Raw genomic sequence first — 16,570 nt, forward strand, 5'->3', positions numbered from 1 at the left:
GGAGCCCCAGAAGGGGGCGGGGACCCGGCCCGGTTCTGCCTCCTCATTGGCTGAAATCTACGCGCTAGCGAGAGAAGGGGAGGAAGCAGGCTACCCCTGGCGCTCCGTCGGCCCTCGGGTTTTCATTGGCTGAAATCGAGAGCTGGGCGGTGCCTCACAGCCTCCGGGTCCCTCGCGGGTTGCTAAGAGCGACAAGCCCTTGCCCCGCCCCTCGAGCCACCCTCTTCTTTTTACACCCCAAATTGAGGACCCAGGCGGTCCTTCACCTCGAAGCCTGGGGGGTCTGACCTCGGGCCTTTGCTTTCCGAGGCCTCGAGTCTCGCTGAGCCCAGGGGTGTAGAGAAACTCGAGCGGCGAGGCTACCCGGAACGATTCTTTCGCGGAACCATCGCGGCGAGGCCGCTAGGAGCGCCCGCAGGGACGGACCGCGGCGGGCCGGGCCAGCCTGGCAGGGATGGCGGCGGCGGCGGCGGCCGCGGCTGACGCGGCGCCGAGGATCGCGGTCCCCGTGGGTCTGCGGCGCGAGCGGCGCATGGTGTGCGTGGAGTACCCAGGCGTGGTGCGCGACGTGCCCAAGATGCTGCGGACTCTGGGCGGCGAGGAGGGCGTTTCCCGGGTGAGGCGCGGGATGGGGGAGTGGCCGGGACCGCGGGAGCGGCCGAGTCTCGGGGCCACCCGGGGAGGTGTGGTTTCCTTGGCAACGGAACTGGGGGCGGGCTCGGGGCGGCCAGTGGGCGGGGACTTGCCGCCTGCGCGCCCGCGGGGATGCTTTTCCCTGGGAGCAGCGGGGAGAGGCTGTAGTGGAGCCCCAGGGAGGGGCGGCGTGTCCTTTCCGTCCCCTCCTCCGGGGACCCGGGGAGCCACAGCCCCCGCGACGTGCTGGGCTGCCACTGCCTCCTTCACGGAGGAGCAGACCCAGGCGCGGGAGATTAAGAATCGTTGACTAACAGGAGAGGGGGCCGGGTGTTGTGTTGTTGCGGTTGAAGGTGGTAATGGGGGGCACCTCGGTGGCTCAGTCGGCTAAGCATCTGCCTTTGGCTCAGATCATGATCCCAGCGTCCGGCTCCCTGCTCAGCGGGGCGTGTGCTTCTCTCTCCCTCCTTCTGCTGCTCCCCCTGCTTGTGCTCTCTCTCTGTCAAATAAATAAAATCTTAAAAAAAAAAAAAAATTAAAGGTGGTAATGACCATCAGCTTCTTCGGTACCAGGTGCTTTACTTACATTCTATCCTCATTAGAACCCTGCCAGGTAGCAAAGGGCATTGTCCGCATTTTACTAGGAAACCGAGGCAGTTTGTTCAAGGTCTCCGGGAAAATGAGGGAGCTGGGATGACTTCTTACCTGGTGCAAGGCTCAGGGGAGGTGATTTACATGCACCAGATCTCGAAATGTCTCTTCCGTAGGGAGTCCTCTGACTACCCTAATCAAAGTGGCCTCTAGTAGTTTGTATCTGCCTTCTCGACCTATGAATTCCCTTTTTTTAAAGATTTTATTTATTTGAGGGGCGCCTGGGTGGCTCAGTTGGTTAAGCGACTGCCTTCGGCTCGGATCATGATCCTGGAGTCCTGGGATCGAGTCCCGCATCCCGCTCCCTGCTCAGCGGGGGGCCTGCTTCTCCCTCTGACGCTCTTCCCTCTTGTGCTGTCTCTCATTCTCTCTCTCAAATAAATAAATAAACAAACAAATAAATAAATAAATAAATAAGATTTTATTTATTTGAGAGAGATCGTGCATGGGGGGAGGGCGGTTGGGGGGGGTAGAAGCAGGCTCCCTGCTGAGCAGTGGCTTGATCCCAGGACCTCCGGGATCATGACCTGAGCCAAAGGCAGATGCTTAACCAACTGAGCCACCCGGGAGCCCCGACCTGTTAATTCCAATCTGAAATTACGTTTTAATACGTTTTATTGTCTGTCTTGGCCGCTTGCTCTCAGCTTGTAAACTCCATGAGAGCAGTACCTTGTCTCTCTTGTTTACTCCTGCAGTCCTAACATCTTTAATAGTACCTTCTTCCAAAATATTTGTCAGATGCATGACTGAATCCTCACAACAACCTAGGGAGTTAGGTACCATTTTTCCCTTTTTTCAGATGAAGACTCAGGTAGGAAAAATTGGGTCAAACAAACTCTCACGTGGGGATTTGAACTCATGCATGTCTCCCCTCTGAAGTCTGAACTCTTACCTGCTGCTTCCTCATGCTTAATGAATACTGAAAACCTGTCATTAAGCACAGGATGCCATAGAGGCCCAGTTAGTCTTCTGACTTACTCTACCTCGGCATTGACGGGACCCTTGCTCTCACTAACCCCAGGGATATTTGTATCTGACTACAGTGTGAGCCTTTTGGAAGAGACTGGCCATCGATTCGTCCCATTCATGCTGCTTGTATACCTTCTCTGCCAGGCCCACAGCTGGGGTTATTCCCAGCCTCATGGTCTCATAGATCCGTGTCTCGTGAGAAGGGATTCCTGAAGGTTGGGGCTCCTTTTACCCTTCTTTCCCTCGATGTTTCCTGAGCATCTCCTAAGGGCCAGGCTGTGTGCTTAGTGTTGGGGAGCCAGCAGGCTAGAAGGCAGACGCTCTTGGCCCCATGAGCATTGTTGGGCTTTCATGTGCACAGAGCTGACACTGTGTCCCTCCCACTTCATGTGGGGCAAGCACTCGTGGGTGCGTGACTTGTAGAGTATTCACCACGAGCTAGACACCAGACAGCGTGTTGCATAGTCAACAATTCAGTGATTCATTTAATCATTGTTACAGTCCTGTGAGTAGGTACTGTTTGTTATCTCCATTTTAAGGAGAAGGAACGGAGGCTTGGAAAGGATAAGTGACGCTAGTCAGAGCCAAAGTGCTTGTTACTAATTGATTTCAGTTCCTTTGGACTTGGAAACATTTGCACGTGAGACTGAATAGCAAGACCCTTTGGGCAGGTAGTGCCTCGGGTAGGAAGGTCAAGACAAGCCACTCCACCCTGCCAGCCTCGGTTCCTCTGTGGAAGACTCGGGTGAGAAGACTGCCACGAACGTCGCCAGGGGAGGCGCATGAGTCCCCGCGCTGAACCAGCACTTGGGTGGGGGTGCTCTACTTAGCTGACGGTTATCGTCTAGCTTTCCAGCCTCTTGGAAGGAAGAGACTATCCTCATTTTCCCTACTAGATAAAAACTAAGATACTTGGGTTGGAAAAATGGGTCTTTTGAGAATTAAAAGCTCAGAATGAACCAGGAGCCCCCTGGCCTCCCTTTGTCAGCTGGGTCACTCTCAGGCTTTTGTGGAGTGAGAGAGAGCTCTCTGCCAGCCGCTTAGCTGCCCACTGGTCACAGTTTTCCTTGGCCTCGCCACAGATCTACGCAGACCCCACCAAGAGGCTGGAGCTGTATTTCCGGCCCAAGGACCCTTACTGCCACCCAGTGTGCGCCAACCGCTTCAGTACCAGCAGCCTGCTGCTCCGCATCAGGAGGAAGACCAGGCGGCAGAGGGAGGTGCCGGGGCCTGAGCCCCACCCCAAGGTCACATTTGACATAGAGATACTTGGCACCATCTCCACCATTTACAAATTTCAAGGTAACTGCCACTTACTGCGTTGGGTTGTTTTAGGACCTGCATCCACGTTCCTACAGGTGCTCTGTGGGTCATCCACACAGTGAAGGGGGCCAGTCTATGCCCAGGAATGAGGGCAGGGGATGAGCAGAGCGGGACAGTGCAGGCCCCCTCCAAGAGGCACGCGTTCCTCCCTCCATGCAACAGCTCTCAATGGACTGGGGGCCCATTGCTGCTCCATCTCCTGCATTCTTACGAAAAGCTGACGTTCTATGAATAGTCCCCTAATTTTTAAGGCCATCATGTAGGGCCAAATAAAACTGGTTAGCAGGTCTCCAATTTTTGACCCTCAGTGTTTTGGAAACTTCTCTGAGTCTTGACTGATGCTAATCTTGCCTTTTCTCTGAAGCCTTCCCAGATCACCTCAGCCCCTTGGGACCTCATGTTCCCTTGAACTCTTAGCCAACTGGGTGTCTTCCCTGGGGTCCTCAATCAGTTTGCTGCCCATACGGAACCCCAGTGAGGGGTGGTAAGGGGTGTGGTGGGGTGGGTAAGAAAGAAAGAGCCAGTTTGTTTGGGTAGGTGCTCAGCTTCCCTCAGCCTCGGGCACTTCTCCATCCAGTGTGGGACCCTGGGTTCCTCAGGCCCTCGCGAAGGGTTGGGGTCCGGGGGATGCCGTTAAAGGGCCAGTTCACGCATGCAGGAGGCACTTGGTAGATTACTAGTGAGCCTTAGGAATGCAGTGTCAGCTGCAGTTCTAGGAGAATCTGCAGAGAGCACAGATGGAGAAGAGGGGCTGGAAAGTGGAACGGGATGAAACCCCTGAGCTGGGCATTTTGAACGTCAGTCGTTCTGGTGGCATGCGGTGCTCCCCAAAGAGGACAGTCCTTCCTGGTGCGAGGTCTTCCCGTGATGCATTTTCCATCTGTCTGCTTGAGCCGGCATCCTGCCGCTCACCTTCCGTCCCCGCCAGCAGCGCCGGTCCTGGGGGCTTGTCTGATGTGCAGCATCCCAGAGCCTTTAGCTAGGTCCCAGGTGAGTCGTGCACTCTACGTTTCAAGAAGCGCTGACTAGACTGGACCCTCAGGCACCACATCGCCCCCTCCTCCCCCAGCCCCTCCGGGAGACTCCCAAGTGCGCAGAGTCGCGTGCACAGAAGTATTTCCAAGGGTGCTGTTTCAGCTCCCACCCCCATGGCCCGCTGCACGGCTCCCTTGGCACCTCCAAGAATGTGTGGGTGTCGATGCACAGCAGTCACCAGTTCCTGGGAGGGTGTAATGGGGTGTCTGCCATCTGGCCGCCTCTTTCCAGGAATGTCCGACTTCCAGTACTTGGCCGTGCACACGGAGGCTGGCGGCAGGCACATGTCCATGTATGACAAAGTGCTCATGCTCAAGCCTGAGAAGGAGAGTTTTTTCCACCAAGAGCTGCCGCTCTACATCCCCCCACCCATCTTCTCTCGGCTGGACACCCCAGTGGACTATTTCTATCGACCAGAGACGCAGCACCGGTAAGCCCCTCCACCCCCCGGCCCCTGCAGCATCAGGGTTCAGAGCAAGGGCCCTGTGGTCAGAGGGCCTCGGTCCCAGGCTCAACTCCGCCACTCCTGAGTCAGGCAGTTAGTACTGCTGGCTTTGCAAGCCCGTGGCTCCTGTGCACCCAGAAGCAGCGTACCCGGTGACATAGACCTTGCTTAAAGCTCCCACTCTACAGAGAGGGAATCAGGATGTCACCTTAAGACTCGGAAGACTCATGCCCAAACGTATGTACCTTGAAATACTTAGAACAGTGAGTGCCTGGCAGAGCTTGATAGAATAAACAAGTCCATTAATTGGGATGTGGCTGATGAATTTATGGTCCTTCTAGGCCAGGGAACACCATGCAGCATGTGAGAGCAGGCTCGTGGATTGATGTGGCACTTGCCCAGGGTACCTTCCTCTATGAAAAAAGCAGGTGTAGGAGCACATTCTGGGATATAAAAATAAACTGTGGCATGACAATAGAAACCTAGAAAAATCTGGAAGATGGGGCCCAGAGCAGTTATCTGTAGAGGGGTGGGAGGATGAGAATGTTCTCTTCCCTCACTACATGTTGTCATCAACAAGTGCTGACCACGGGTTGTGGCCCTGGGGCACTCCTTGGAGCCCTGCATCAGCAGAGAACAGATGAGGTCCACGCGGGGCTGGGTGGGGAGCTGGATGGAGCATGAGTGGACCAGGAGGGAGCAATGGACCCGTGGCCAGATGCATGTCTTAGAGGAGATCAAAGGGATGTGGGTCGTAAGGGGCAGTGAGTTGGGTGAGGGCTCAGGGCCTGTCCCTCAGAAGGGCTGGGACATTTGAAACAGACCTGAGTGATGACAGAGCCAGGCACATGAAAATCCAGGGAGAACATTCTAGACCAGGGGACTGGCGCCTGCGAAGGAGTGGTTGAAGAGGGAGCCTGGGAGAGCGATAGGTCTCACAGACCATGGTGAGGGGCTTCGATTTGATCCTAAGGAGAAGGTGTATTGTTCTCTTCCCTTAAAAAAATACGGAGAGTTCCAAACACAGCCCAAAGTAGCGCGAGCGCTCCAGCGGAGGCCCAGCTGTGGCACCAGCTTCTGCGATTGGCACCTCTCCCCCGCTTGCCACACCTGCCCAGCCTCAGCTTCCCAGCGCATCGTCGAGAAAGCATGCCCCGTGCCCATCCACGGGGAAGGACTTGTGTTCTCACACGAACCTGCCGCACTCTTGCCAGGACGAGCAAGAGATCCGGCTTCCCCTGCGCCTTCCGGTGCCAGTCCTCCCTCAGTTTCCCCAGCCAGAAGCAGGCCGCCTGGCAGCTTCCATTCGTGGTGCTCAGGCCTATTGAATCCGCGGCCCCCTCCGCAGCCCTTTCCGACCACAGGAGCGAGTGGTGGTTCCAGGGGCAGAGTATGACAGAACTGTGTAAGTGGATAAGGTTGGGCCGCACCTCTCCTGGCCGAAGCCCTCCACGTGGGGTGACGGGTTTTTCTGCGTGTGTGATACTCCGCACAGGAGTTTTAGGTGGGAGAGAGACGATTTGCATATTTCTGAAATGCTTTGATTATTTCCCCTCAGAGTCAGAAACAGACACAAAAATGCATAAGGGAAACTAGACCCCTCTGTGCTGCTGAGCCCTGGTACGGGCTGGAGCAGCTGAGTCACCCCTCTGTCCTGTGGGACCTGTAGGCAGCTGCTCCCCGGCCTCTGGGAGAGGGACAAGGGAGAAAGGCTGGCTGCCCTTGGACCACACGCCCTTTTTTCCTCCCCATGTGGTTTATCGATGTTCCGGCAAATGGAAAGAACCTGCCTTTTTTCCCAGGGCTACTATCAATTTTTCTGCTCTGCTGGCCTTCCTGGGTACACCAGGGCTGGGCGGGGGGTCGGGCCGCAGCCTTGCTGGCCCCTCCATGGGTCCAGGGAAGTTGAGCCTCCTGCAAGACCGTGGGCAGAGGAGAGGCTGGGAGGCTGGCCTGACAGGGGTACCTCCTCCTTGAGGAAGTTAGTGGGGGAGTCGGCGAGGCGGCCAAGGAGCCCTTTCCCTGTGGTGACAGGCCCTGGCAGGCCCACCCCTTGCTGCTGCTCTGGCAGTGGGCTTCCTGGGGTGGAGTGAGCCACCGGGGCCTTCCCTCTGGGGGCTCTTCAGGGTCTTGGGCATGTCTTTGAAGACAGGGTAATATTACACCTGTTCGGGGTGGTTTCTGATGGGGTCACTTTACAAAAAAGGCACAAACTTGCTCTCGTCTTTGTAATTTTGTTTTCCAGCGTGTCCTTTATAAATATGCAGATGGTTTCTACTCTTGTAGAAAATTAAGGTAGAATGGAAACAAATTTAAAAGGTAGTAATCACCTGGGTGCACTTGAGTGGCTCATTTGGTTAAGCGTCTGACTCTTGATTTCGGCTCAGGTCATGATCTCAGGGTCATGAGATCGAGCCCTGCTTTGGGTTCAAGATGGGAGTGGAGCCTGCTTAAGATTCTCCCTCTCCCACTCCTTCTGCCCCTCCCCCCTCAAAAAAATAGAATGAAATAAATAAAAGGTAATAATCACCTGAATGAAAATGTGTGATGTCCAGAACATACTTTAAAATGTATTTCAAGGGGTGCCTGGGTGGCTCAGTTGGTTGAGCATCTATCTGACTCTTGGTTTCCGCTCAGGTCATGATCTCAGGGTTGTGAGATCAAGCCCCCTGTCAGGCTCCTCACTAGCACGGAGTCTGCTTAAGACTCTCTCCCTCTCCCTCTGCCCCCCCCCCCACTGAAATAAATCTTTTTAAAAATCCTTTTAAAAAAGGTGAAAAAACGTATTTCAAAATAATTTCGTGCGTTTGGAGTGGGGTACAGATGAAACAGAATTGGCCGTGTGGTGATAATTATTGACGCTCATGATGGGTTGTGGGGCTTCTTGAGACTGTCCTCCCTGCTTTAGTATAAGCTTGACATTTCTGGACATTTCTGACATCCAACTTTTTTTTTAAAGATTTGTTTATCTACTTATGCGAGAGAGAGAGCACGAGCTGCGGGAGGGGCAGAGGGAGAAGCAGACCCCCCACTGGGAGGAGAGCCCGATGGGGGGCTTGATTCTAGGACCCTGAGATCATGACCTGAGCCCAGGGCAGACACTCAGCCAACTGAGCCCCCAGGCGCCCTGACATCCCACCATTAAAATGAGGTAACCACCTGAGCATCTTGGCCTGGCGCCGGCAGAGGAGGCCTAAGCGTAGCCGGCGCGAGAACCCCCACTTCTGACCCCTGTGCTGCAGGATAGTGCTGTTCAGTAATGTCCGTCTTCTCTTCACCCAGCTGTTGTCCAGATGCTTCTGGGCCAAACATGCTCTGTCAGAGGGTGGCAGGATGGGGTTCACAGGGCCCAGAGTCCCAGCTCTGTCCGTGTAAGCTCTGCCTCTAGGTAGGTTTCTAGCTGCTGTCGGTTACTTCGTAGGAAATTGGTTCCTTCCTCGTAAGGTTGTCTTGAGGCTTAAGGCAGTGAGTCGTAAGCATCAGTTAGGGTGGGTGTTGCCTGATAACTGACCGAGCGTGTCCTGTGTCCCTGCGCCTCACCTCCCTCCCCACCCCTGCCTGACGGTGTTCCGTTCCTCACGGGCTGTCCGGTGCCCTGGGTGATGCGGTGCGGTTGTGAGACCAGCAGCTGCACCGCTTTTGGCTTCCCGGCTTGCGAGCTCCGGGCCCCAGGGCCTCTCTGAGCTGTCGGTAGCAGTCGCTGCCTCTGCCCCTGCCCGGCCGTCAGCCGGAGAACACAGGTGCTAAGGTTCTCCTCCAACCCGTCACCCGGCGTCTGGGGAAAGGCACCCACTCGTGGGCTCGCTGCCTGGTCCGGGAGGCCTGTGCCTGGGGTCCTCCTGGAGGTGCTCCATCCCACCCCAGCTCTCTCTGCTGCAGGGAAGGCTACAACAACCCCCCCGTCTCAGGCGAGAACCTGATTGGCCTGAGCAGGGCCCGGCGCCCCCACAATGCCATCTTTGTCAACTTTGAGGATGATGAGGTGCCCACGCAGCCGCTGGAGGCTGCAGTCCAGACGTGGAGGAGGATCTCTACCAACCCCCTGGACCGGAAGGTGGAGGAGGAGCTGAGGAAGGTGAGCCCGAGCCCGGGGCCCACCTCTGCACTGACCACCTCCCGTTTACCCAGCGGGGCCCTTCCCTCTTTCTGCAAATGGCTGTACTGACTTTTTAAAACTGGCTCATCGGCACATGGGAATGTTTCGTCTCCAGATGTCATATCTCAAAGCCACGCCAGTATAAGCCCTACATTCCCAAGGTTGAAAATACTTCTTAGAATTTTCTTGAGAGATCCCTTAGGGATGGGAAGCAGTTGGTGCATTGTCTGCTCGTGACTTCACAGTGGAGCTCTGGGTTTCAGGAAACTTTCATTTATCCATCATTGGTGGCAAGAAACCAGATGGAGTACCTACCGTATGCCCCCTGATGCTTTATCCTGTTAGTGCTGGAGGGAACAGAGCGGCCTTCTGCCTGCGCCCCGGCTGGCAGGTCCTGGGAGGAGCCAGCGGGGGCCTCTGTTGCTCATGCCTGCACAGGCATGGACGGCAGGTTCTCAGCGAGGCCACATTGCTACTCACGGAGGCTCGTGAGTGAGCTCGTGAGCTTCAGCCCTTGCTGAAGCCGACTGTTCCCTTGGGCGGGGGGTGGTTATTTCTTAAAGAGACTGTGTGGACACCTGACCAGTTTCCAGCAGTCACTGGTCACTGGAGGGGAGCCATGGGGGACCACTATCCGAGGGCCCTGCTAGTCCTCCAGACACAGCCCAGTCCCTGGCCTGGCCCCCCGGCACCCCCCACGCTCCAGCCACACTGGCCTCCTGCAGTCCTCCCTTGGGCCAGGCCATCCCCTTCAGCCTTCACGACATCCCAACTGAGACTCCACCCTCTAGGTTGGGGCTCAGGGTCCCAGAACTCTGGCATGTCCCCCTCTTGGCCCTGCTCTGGCTCCTTTGGTCGTCTGCCTCCCCCACTGTCCTGTGAGCTGCATGAGGGCAGAGACCGTGTCCTTTGTGGTCATTTCAGGATGCCCAGGCCCTGCAGCCACACCTGACCCAGGCTGGGTGTGCGGTCCCCGCTTCTTGCGGTCCCCGCTTCAGAAGGCAGGGACCAGTGAGTGGGTGCAGCAGTTCCTAGAGGCTGCTCCTTGCCCTGCTCTCCACCAACTCCTCTCCCGAAGGGTCTGCTGGGGACCAGACCATGCTGGAGAGTCTGAGCCAGGCAGGCGGGAAGCTGCCGGTGCTCATTTCAGTCTCTGCCTTGACTCCCCAGCTGTTTGAAATCCGTCCCATCTGGTCACGAAACGCTGTCAAGGCCAACATCAGCGTCCACCCTGACAAACTCAAGGTTTTGCTGCCCTTCGTGGCCTATTACATGGTGAGTGCCCAGCCTCTTGCCCTGGTTCCCACCAGGGGCGCCCTGATTGCTAATCTGACCTCTCAGAGCTACAGCAACAGCAGGTGGCCCTGTCCCAGCACCCCCCCTTCCCCGCCCCAGGGGGCTTATTACAGCCCCAGGAAGGCCCTCCACGGCCTCCTAGTAACGCTAGCCATACTGGAATGATTTTAGGATTAGAGAGTAATTATGTAACTTTTAAATAAAGGGATTATACTTTTTTTTTTAAAGATTTTATTTATTTATTTGACAGAGAGAGACACAGCGAGAGAGGGAACACAAGCAGGGGGAGTGGGAGAGCGAGAAGCAGGCTTCTGCTGAGCAGGGAGCCCGATGTGGGGCTCGATCCCAGGACCCTGGGATCATGACCTGAGCCGAGGGCAGACGCTTAAGGCAGACGCTTAACGACTGAGCCACCCAGGCGCCCCAGAGATTATACATTTTTAAATGATCTCATATTAAGAATGCTCTAAGGAGGGCGCCTGGGTGGCTCAGTTGGTTGAGCGACTGCCTTCGGCTCAGGTCATGATCCTGGAGTCCCAGGATCGAGTCCCGCATCGGGCTCCCTGCTCAGCGGGGAGCCTGCCTCTCCCTCTGACCCTCCCCCCTCTCATGCTCTCTCTATCTCATTCTCTCTCTCAAATAAATAAATAAAATTAAAAAAAAAAAAAGAATGCTCTAAGGACCAGGTGCTGGGGCTAAGTGCTGTGTACCTATTATATCCTTTTTCCCCTCCCTGGGGGGTGGCAGCAGGATTCTCTTCTTACCTCTGAGGCAGAGCTGGGGCTCAGAGAGGTGACTTGATGTGCCAAGGTCCTCTAGCCAGTACATGACAGAGCCACTTGGGACCCCAGCCTGTTAGGCTGCAGAACCCAGGCCCCCTAACCACAGGGCCACCAGCCTTGGCTCATTCTACCTGGGTTGAGTGGGGGTGGGGGTAGGAGAGGCGGATCCACCTTGGGCTCAGTCCAGAAGGGCCTGGGGATGAGGTGTCATTACTGAGGTTCCCAAAGGCGCTGGAGGAAGGCATCCTACCTGCCAGGGGTCCCCGCATGGAGCCCTGGGGAGGCAAGCCTGAGATGTGACCATGATGGTGATGACAGGTGGGGCACAAGGTGGGGGCACAAGGAAGGCTCATCCCTCCTGTGCTCGGACCCCAGACTTCCAAGAGCCGCTGTCTTTTAGCATTGGCTTTCTAGACATAAGGACCTCAGGAGTACCACCCGTTGGGATGGCGGAAACGCTCCCTGGGCACCTCCTGTGTGCCAGGCGGCGTGGTAAAGGCTCCTGGGGCATCACCTCTTGTAATCCTCACAGAAGCGATGGGAAATGGGGCTCCTCTCACCTCCAGCAGGAAGACCAAGGCTCAGAAAGGCCAAGTGACCTGCCCAAGAACCGCACACAGCAGAGCCGGGGTGGGGTTCCAGAGCTGTGTCCCCAACTCTTGAGGTGTTCAGCTGCCCCGTCCCGGCCCTGCATCCCTGAGGGAGGCCCCACTTCACACTCCTGCCTTTTGTCTCCAGATAACAGGGCCCTGGAGAAGCCTGTGGATCCGATATGGGTACGATCCCCGAAAAAACCCAGACGCCAAGATTTATCAAGTCCTTGATTTCCGAATTCGTTGTGGAATGAAATACGGTAAAAATTACTAAAACCTTGTCTTTCTGTCTTTCTCTCTCTTAATTGCTTTCTGCTGCTAGCATTCTCTTTTGAAATAAGAATGTATCCATGTGGTGAAGACGAAAAAGCCTTTGCTCCTTGGCGAGGTCTTTGCAGAATAGCGTAGAAATGAGGGTCCCAGCTTGAGTCCTGGCTCCACCGTTGGCCCTCAAGCTACTGAACCCGTTCTTCATCCACTCAGTTATTCCACTTACTCCGGCTCCTGCGGTGGGGGCCAGGCACCCCGTACGCGTCCAGTCCCTGGGCCCGTGGTGAGCCACTCCACGCAGTCCTGTGTGGCTGGCGCTGGAATGGTGCCTGCTGACAACTGGTGCGGGGGGGCCTGGCGTCCCTTTCTCAGGAGCCTGCCCCAGGGAACCCTGGTGCGCCGATAGCGCAAAGCCAGTTCTGTCTGCGAGAAGGGGCTCTGCACCCCCTTGCGCCCGACACGCCCTTCCTCGCCTGCAGGTTACGCCCCGAGTGACATGCCCGTCAAGGCCAAGCGCAGCACCTACAACTACAGCCTTCCCATCACCGTCAAAAAGATGCGTAAGTGCCTCTGCTTGCCCTGTGGGATCGGGACTGATTTGCCCGCACAGAGACGCGAGGAAGGTGGGCATCTGGACTGTGAGGTGCGGTGGGGCTTCCCAAGGGGCCGCTCCAGGGCGCTGCCGGCCAGTGCGCCAGGGAGGGGTGGGGAGAAACATCCCCCTGTATTCCAAAGTATTGCTGCTGTCCCCCCACAGCCAGCCAGCCTGTCACCATGCATGACCTGAAGCAGGGCCTGGGCCCGTCGGGGATGGCCGGCACGCGGAAATCGACCTCCAACAAGTACAAGCTCAAGGTGGGTGCCCCCTGAGCCCCAGAGGAGAGCAGTCGCCCACCCGGTTGAGGGTGCAGTGGACGGGGGAGAGGAGGCAACCCCCACGGGCAGGCTGGGCACACACTCGCTCCCAGAGTCCCTGGGCCACCGGGAAGGGCTTTGACGGGCAGCTCTGCCCACCGGTGCCTTCCAGGACGGCCTTGGGAAGCGCGGTGAGAGCTCGGTGTGGGCAGTGGGCACTGAGGACCATCTGGGCATGTCTCCCAGAGGGACAGGTGACACCAGCAGCTGTGCGTGGCTGCCTTTTGTGAGCCCGTGGCCGCTGCCCGGATGGGCCGGCTGGGGTGCGCAGGAGTGTGCGGAGCCACGGCAGACCGCGGGCCCCCCGCTGTGGGCGGGGCGGGGTGCTGGCAGCCAAGTCCCAGGACCCCTCACAGGCTTGCGGGGTCCTTGGCACACCCGAAGGTGGGAGTCTATGGGCCTTTCACCCGCTTGGGCTGTCTGGTCCCCCCCATCCCCCTGGCTCGGCTGCCTCATGCAGGGGGGCACAGAGGGGCACGGAGACAGGCACCATCGGTGTCCTCTTAGGAGGGCCGCCACGTCTTCGCCTCAGTGGCCGTCCTCCCTCCTCAAGCACTCTCACTCAGGCCACCATCCCTACCTCTAGAAAACAGACACCCGGTAAGCCCTGCTCCTCAGCAGGGGGCGTCTGGAAGCCACAGAACAGGGCCAGTTGATAGGAGGTGGCGAGGAACGAGGGCAGACTGCAGAAGGCTCGCAAAGCTGGCGTGACAGCCCATGCCATAACACGTGGCTGGCCATGTGGCTCGTGGTCCTAGAGTCAGGGGCGTCGGAGCCTCTGCACGCCTCCTCCTGGCCCCTGGCGTGTCTGCACCACCTGAATCCGGGGGACGGTGGGGAGCCAGGCCCGCCAGGTGCGGACCGGCCGGGGAGAGCTCCGAGCTCCAACGCGCTGTCCTGTCCTGCTGTCCTCTGCCCAGGACTCGGTCTACGTCTTCCGGGAGGGGGCCTTGCCACCCTATCGACAGATGTTCTACCAGTTATGTGACTTGAACGTGGAAGAGTACGTATGAGGGACCCTGAGGCGTCAGGGGGTGGGGGATGGTGGGGCTCTGGACCAAGGCCTTCCCTGCTGCTCTTCCGCTGGCTCTCGGCCTCGGTCGGAAGCCCTGGCTTGGGCGGCGGGGGCTGGGGGCACCTCCGTCTGCCTGCGGGAGCGGTTTCCGGGGTCTGCCTGGGCTGTACCCCCCGATCCGCCACACTGGGCAGGGCAGAGACCTGCGGCCCCCTCCTCCGTCACGCACATGGAGGCTCGGGACACGGTTCCTGAGTCTCCTGGCCGACACTGGAGTCCTAGCGACCTCCCAGCCTCTCAGCCAGTTGTTCTTAGTAATGTTTAGAAAGGGGGTGGGGGGCGCTGGGATGGGGAGAGACGGGAGCTCGTTAGACGCAGCTCGAGTCAGGTGAGAACCCGGGGTTTTCGCAGGAAAGTTCGCGTGGCCATCCCCCACCGTCTGTGCAGCTTGGAGGCAGGGGCCACACCAGTCAGGACCCCCGCCGCGAGGGGCCGGCTTCCATGGGTGTTCTTCAGTGCTGCGCTTGGCCCTCTGCATGGCTGTCCCAGTGTTACTGTTCCCAGCACTGCCCCACTTCTGCCAGACCCTCACGGCACCTGTCGGCAGAAGCCCATCCTGAAACGCTGTGTCCCGTCCCCCAGGTTGCAGAGGATCATTCACCGCAACGACGGGGCTGAGAACTGCTGCACGGAGCGAGATGGTTGGTGCCTCCCCAAGACCAGTGATGACCTGAGGGACATGATGTCCCTCATGATCCGGCAGACCATCCGCTCCAAGAGGCCTGGTGAGAGCGCTCAGGGTGAAGGGGGGCCCTGCTCTGGGACAGAGCAAGTATCCCTAAAGGCCCTGCTCCCCAAGAAATTACACCCAAGTGGAATCATCCCGCCGGGAGCCAGATCTCCCAGGCTGCCTGCCTCTCCCTGGGTGGAGACAGGCCCGGAGGGCAGGGCTGGAGCAGGGCTGGAGCAGGGCCGGCACAGGGCCGGAGCAGGGCCGGAGCAGGGCTGGTGCAGGGCTGGAGCAGGGCTGGCGCCGCCATTGGAACCACCGCTTTGTGCCCTGACACCCCCCTACCTCTTCCAGCCATTTGTGGGCGCATCCAGCCTGTCTTCTTGCACTGGGAGAGCTGGGGCAGCAGGTGTGGGGGGCCTGTCACCCCCCCACGGGCTGCCCCTTTCTCCGGACCAGGCAGCCCTGGCCGCTGGCCGGCGGTAGGGGGACGTGAGGGAAAGGGAGCACTCGCTGGTCTGCAGGTCTGATGGGGCGGGGGGCGTGAGCGAGAGGGCCCCTCTCACGGCTTCCTCCCGGACCCCGCCGGACTCCACGGAGCTGACGGGAGTAGGGGCTCTCAGCCTCATTTGGGACCCGGCTCCATCTGAGAATCGGCTTGAGGCTCTGGACCCTCTCCCCAGAAAAAAGCACTCACACAGCACGTCCTGCACACTGTCGGGGCCCCTTGGACCCGTGAAGCCACCCAGCCTCCTATGGGGAAGTGGCTTGCAAAGCTGTTGGCTTCCGTATTCCCCTGAAGTGCTTGTTACGCTGTAGAGTGCCAGGCCCCCCGGCCCTCTGTACTTCCCCAGGCAGCTTCTCTGGGGCCTGAGCCCAGACACCCGTCGTAAACGGGCCTCCAGCAGCCTGATTGCTGGTCTGGACGCTGGGCTGTCCGGCACCTCTGTCAGGCTGAGGCCAGCAGTAGCTGGTCTGGGGGCCACCCAGGAGGCCTGTGCTCCACACATGGCCTTGTTTCCTGGCCCCAGCTCTCTTCTCCAGCCCAGCCAAGGCCGACAGGGGGAAAGAGCCCCTGACGTACGAGTCTGGGGAAGATGAGGAGGACGAGGAAGAGGAGGAGGAGGACTTCAAGCCATCCGATGGCAGCGACAATGAGATGGAGACAGAGATTCTGGACTACGTGTGACACAGCCCTGCACCCGAGGCTGGGCATCCTTGATCATGCATGACTGGTGATGGAACCGGGGCAAGCCGTGTCTCCCCATTGCTGCCCATGGTAACCAGAGCGGCCCGAGGAGGCCCCCCCACCCCGCCACCGAGGAAAGCTGGGGTCCCAGCACTGGGTTCAGCTGACCGTGGTCCTGCCCGTCTGCCCGTGACACCTGCAGCATGGGACTGCCCTCCGGCCCTGGGTGCTTGGGGACATCCCCAGAGGGTATGACCTGGCTTTTCGCAGCTGTGAGCCAGCCCAGTGTCCAGCAGGCTGAGCTGGTGCCCAGCACCTCTCTCTGGCTGAGGACAGCAGAAGCTGGAGGTGGAGAGGATGTGGCCAGGGGCAGGGTGGTCTCGCCTTGGAGCTGATGACTGGTGACCAGCGAGGAAGCTGGTCCGTGGTCACAGATGGGCGAAGACTGTCCTTGGGTTTGGATCCCATCCATTTGGGACTCAGCTGGAGTTGTTCTTACCAAATACACTTTCCCAAGGAGAAAGTGGTGTCTCACTGCGGGGGTCGGAGCCAGAGGAGAGTTTCCTCTTACAGGTTGGGTGAGAGCAGCTGGGAGTACCCCAGATGCCAGGTCCCAGAGTGTCCTGCA

At 58.2% G+C, this 16,570-nt stretch overlaps 1 protein-coding gene across 2 annotated transcripts; it reads left to right on the top strand.

Moving 5' to 3' along the window:
* Positions 1-233: 233 nt before the first annotated feature.
* GTF3C5 (general transcription factor IIIC subunit 5) lies at positions 234-16,465 on the top strand. Of its 2 annotated transcripts, XM_045883437.3 has the most exons (11): positions 239-616; positions 3,336-3,555; positions 4,843-5,041; positions 8,936-9,131; positions 10,323-10,427; positions 11,969-12,083; positions 12,573-12,653; positions 12,851-12,948; positions 13,929-14,011; positions 14,666-14,808; positions 15,785-16,465. In XM_045883437.3, the coding sequence occupies exons 1-11, from the start codon at positions 455-457 to the stop codon at positions 15,940-15,942; spliced, it is 1,560 nt and encodes a 519-aa protein (XP_045739393.1). In that variant the 5' UTR covers positions 239-454; the 3' UTR covers positions 15,943-16,465. The 2 variants fall into 2 exon arrangements, with proteins under 2 accessions (XP_045739392.1, XP_045739393.1); XM_045883436.3 differs by having other exon boundaries at positions 234-616; positions 14,666-15,932.
* Positions 16,466-16,570: the final 105 nt, after the last annotated feature.

The sequence above is a fragment of the Mirounga angustirostris genome, unplaced genomic scaffold (assembly GCF_029215605.1).
Source record: "Mirounga angustirostris isolate CCGP_5_RB_7025 unplaced genomic scaffold, mMirAng1.0.hap1 SCAF_15, whole genome shotgun sequence".
NCBI classification, from domain to species: Eukaryota; Metazoa; Chordata; class Mammalia; order Carnivora; family Phocidae; genus Mirounga; species Mirounga angustirostris.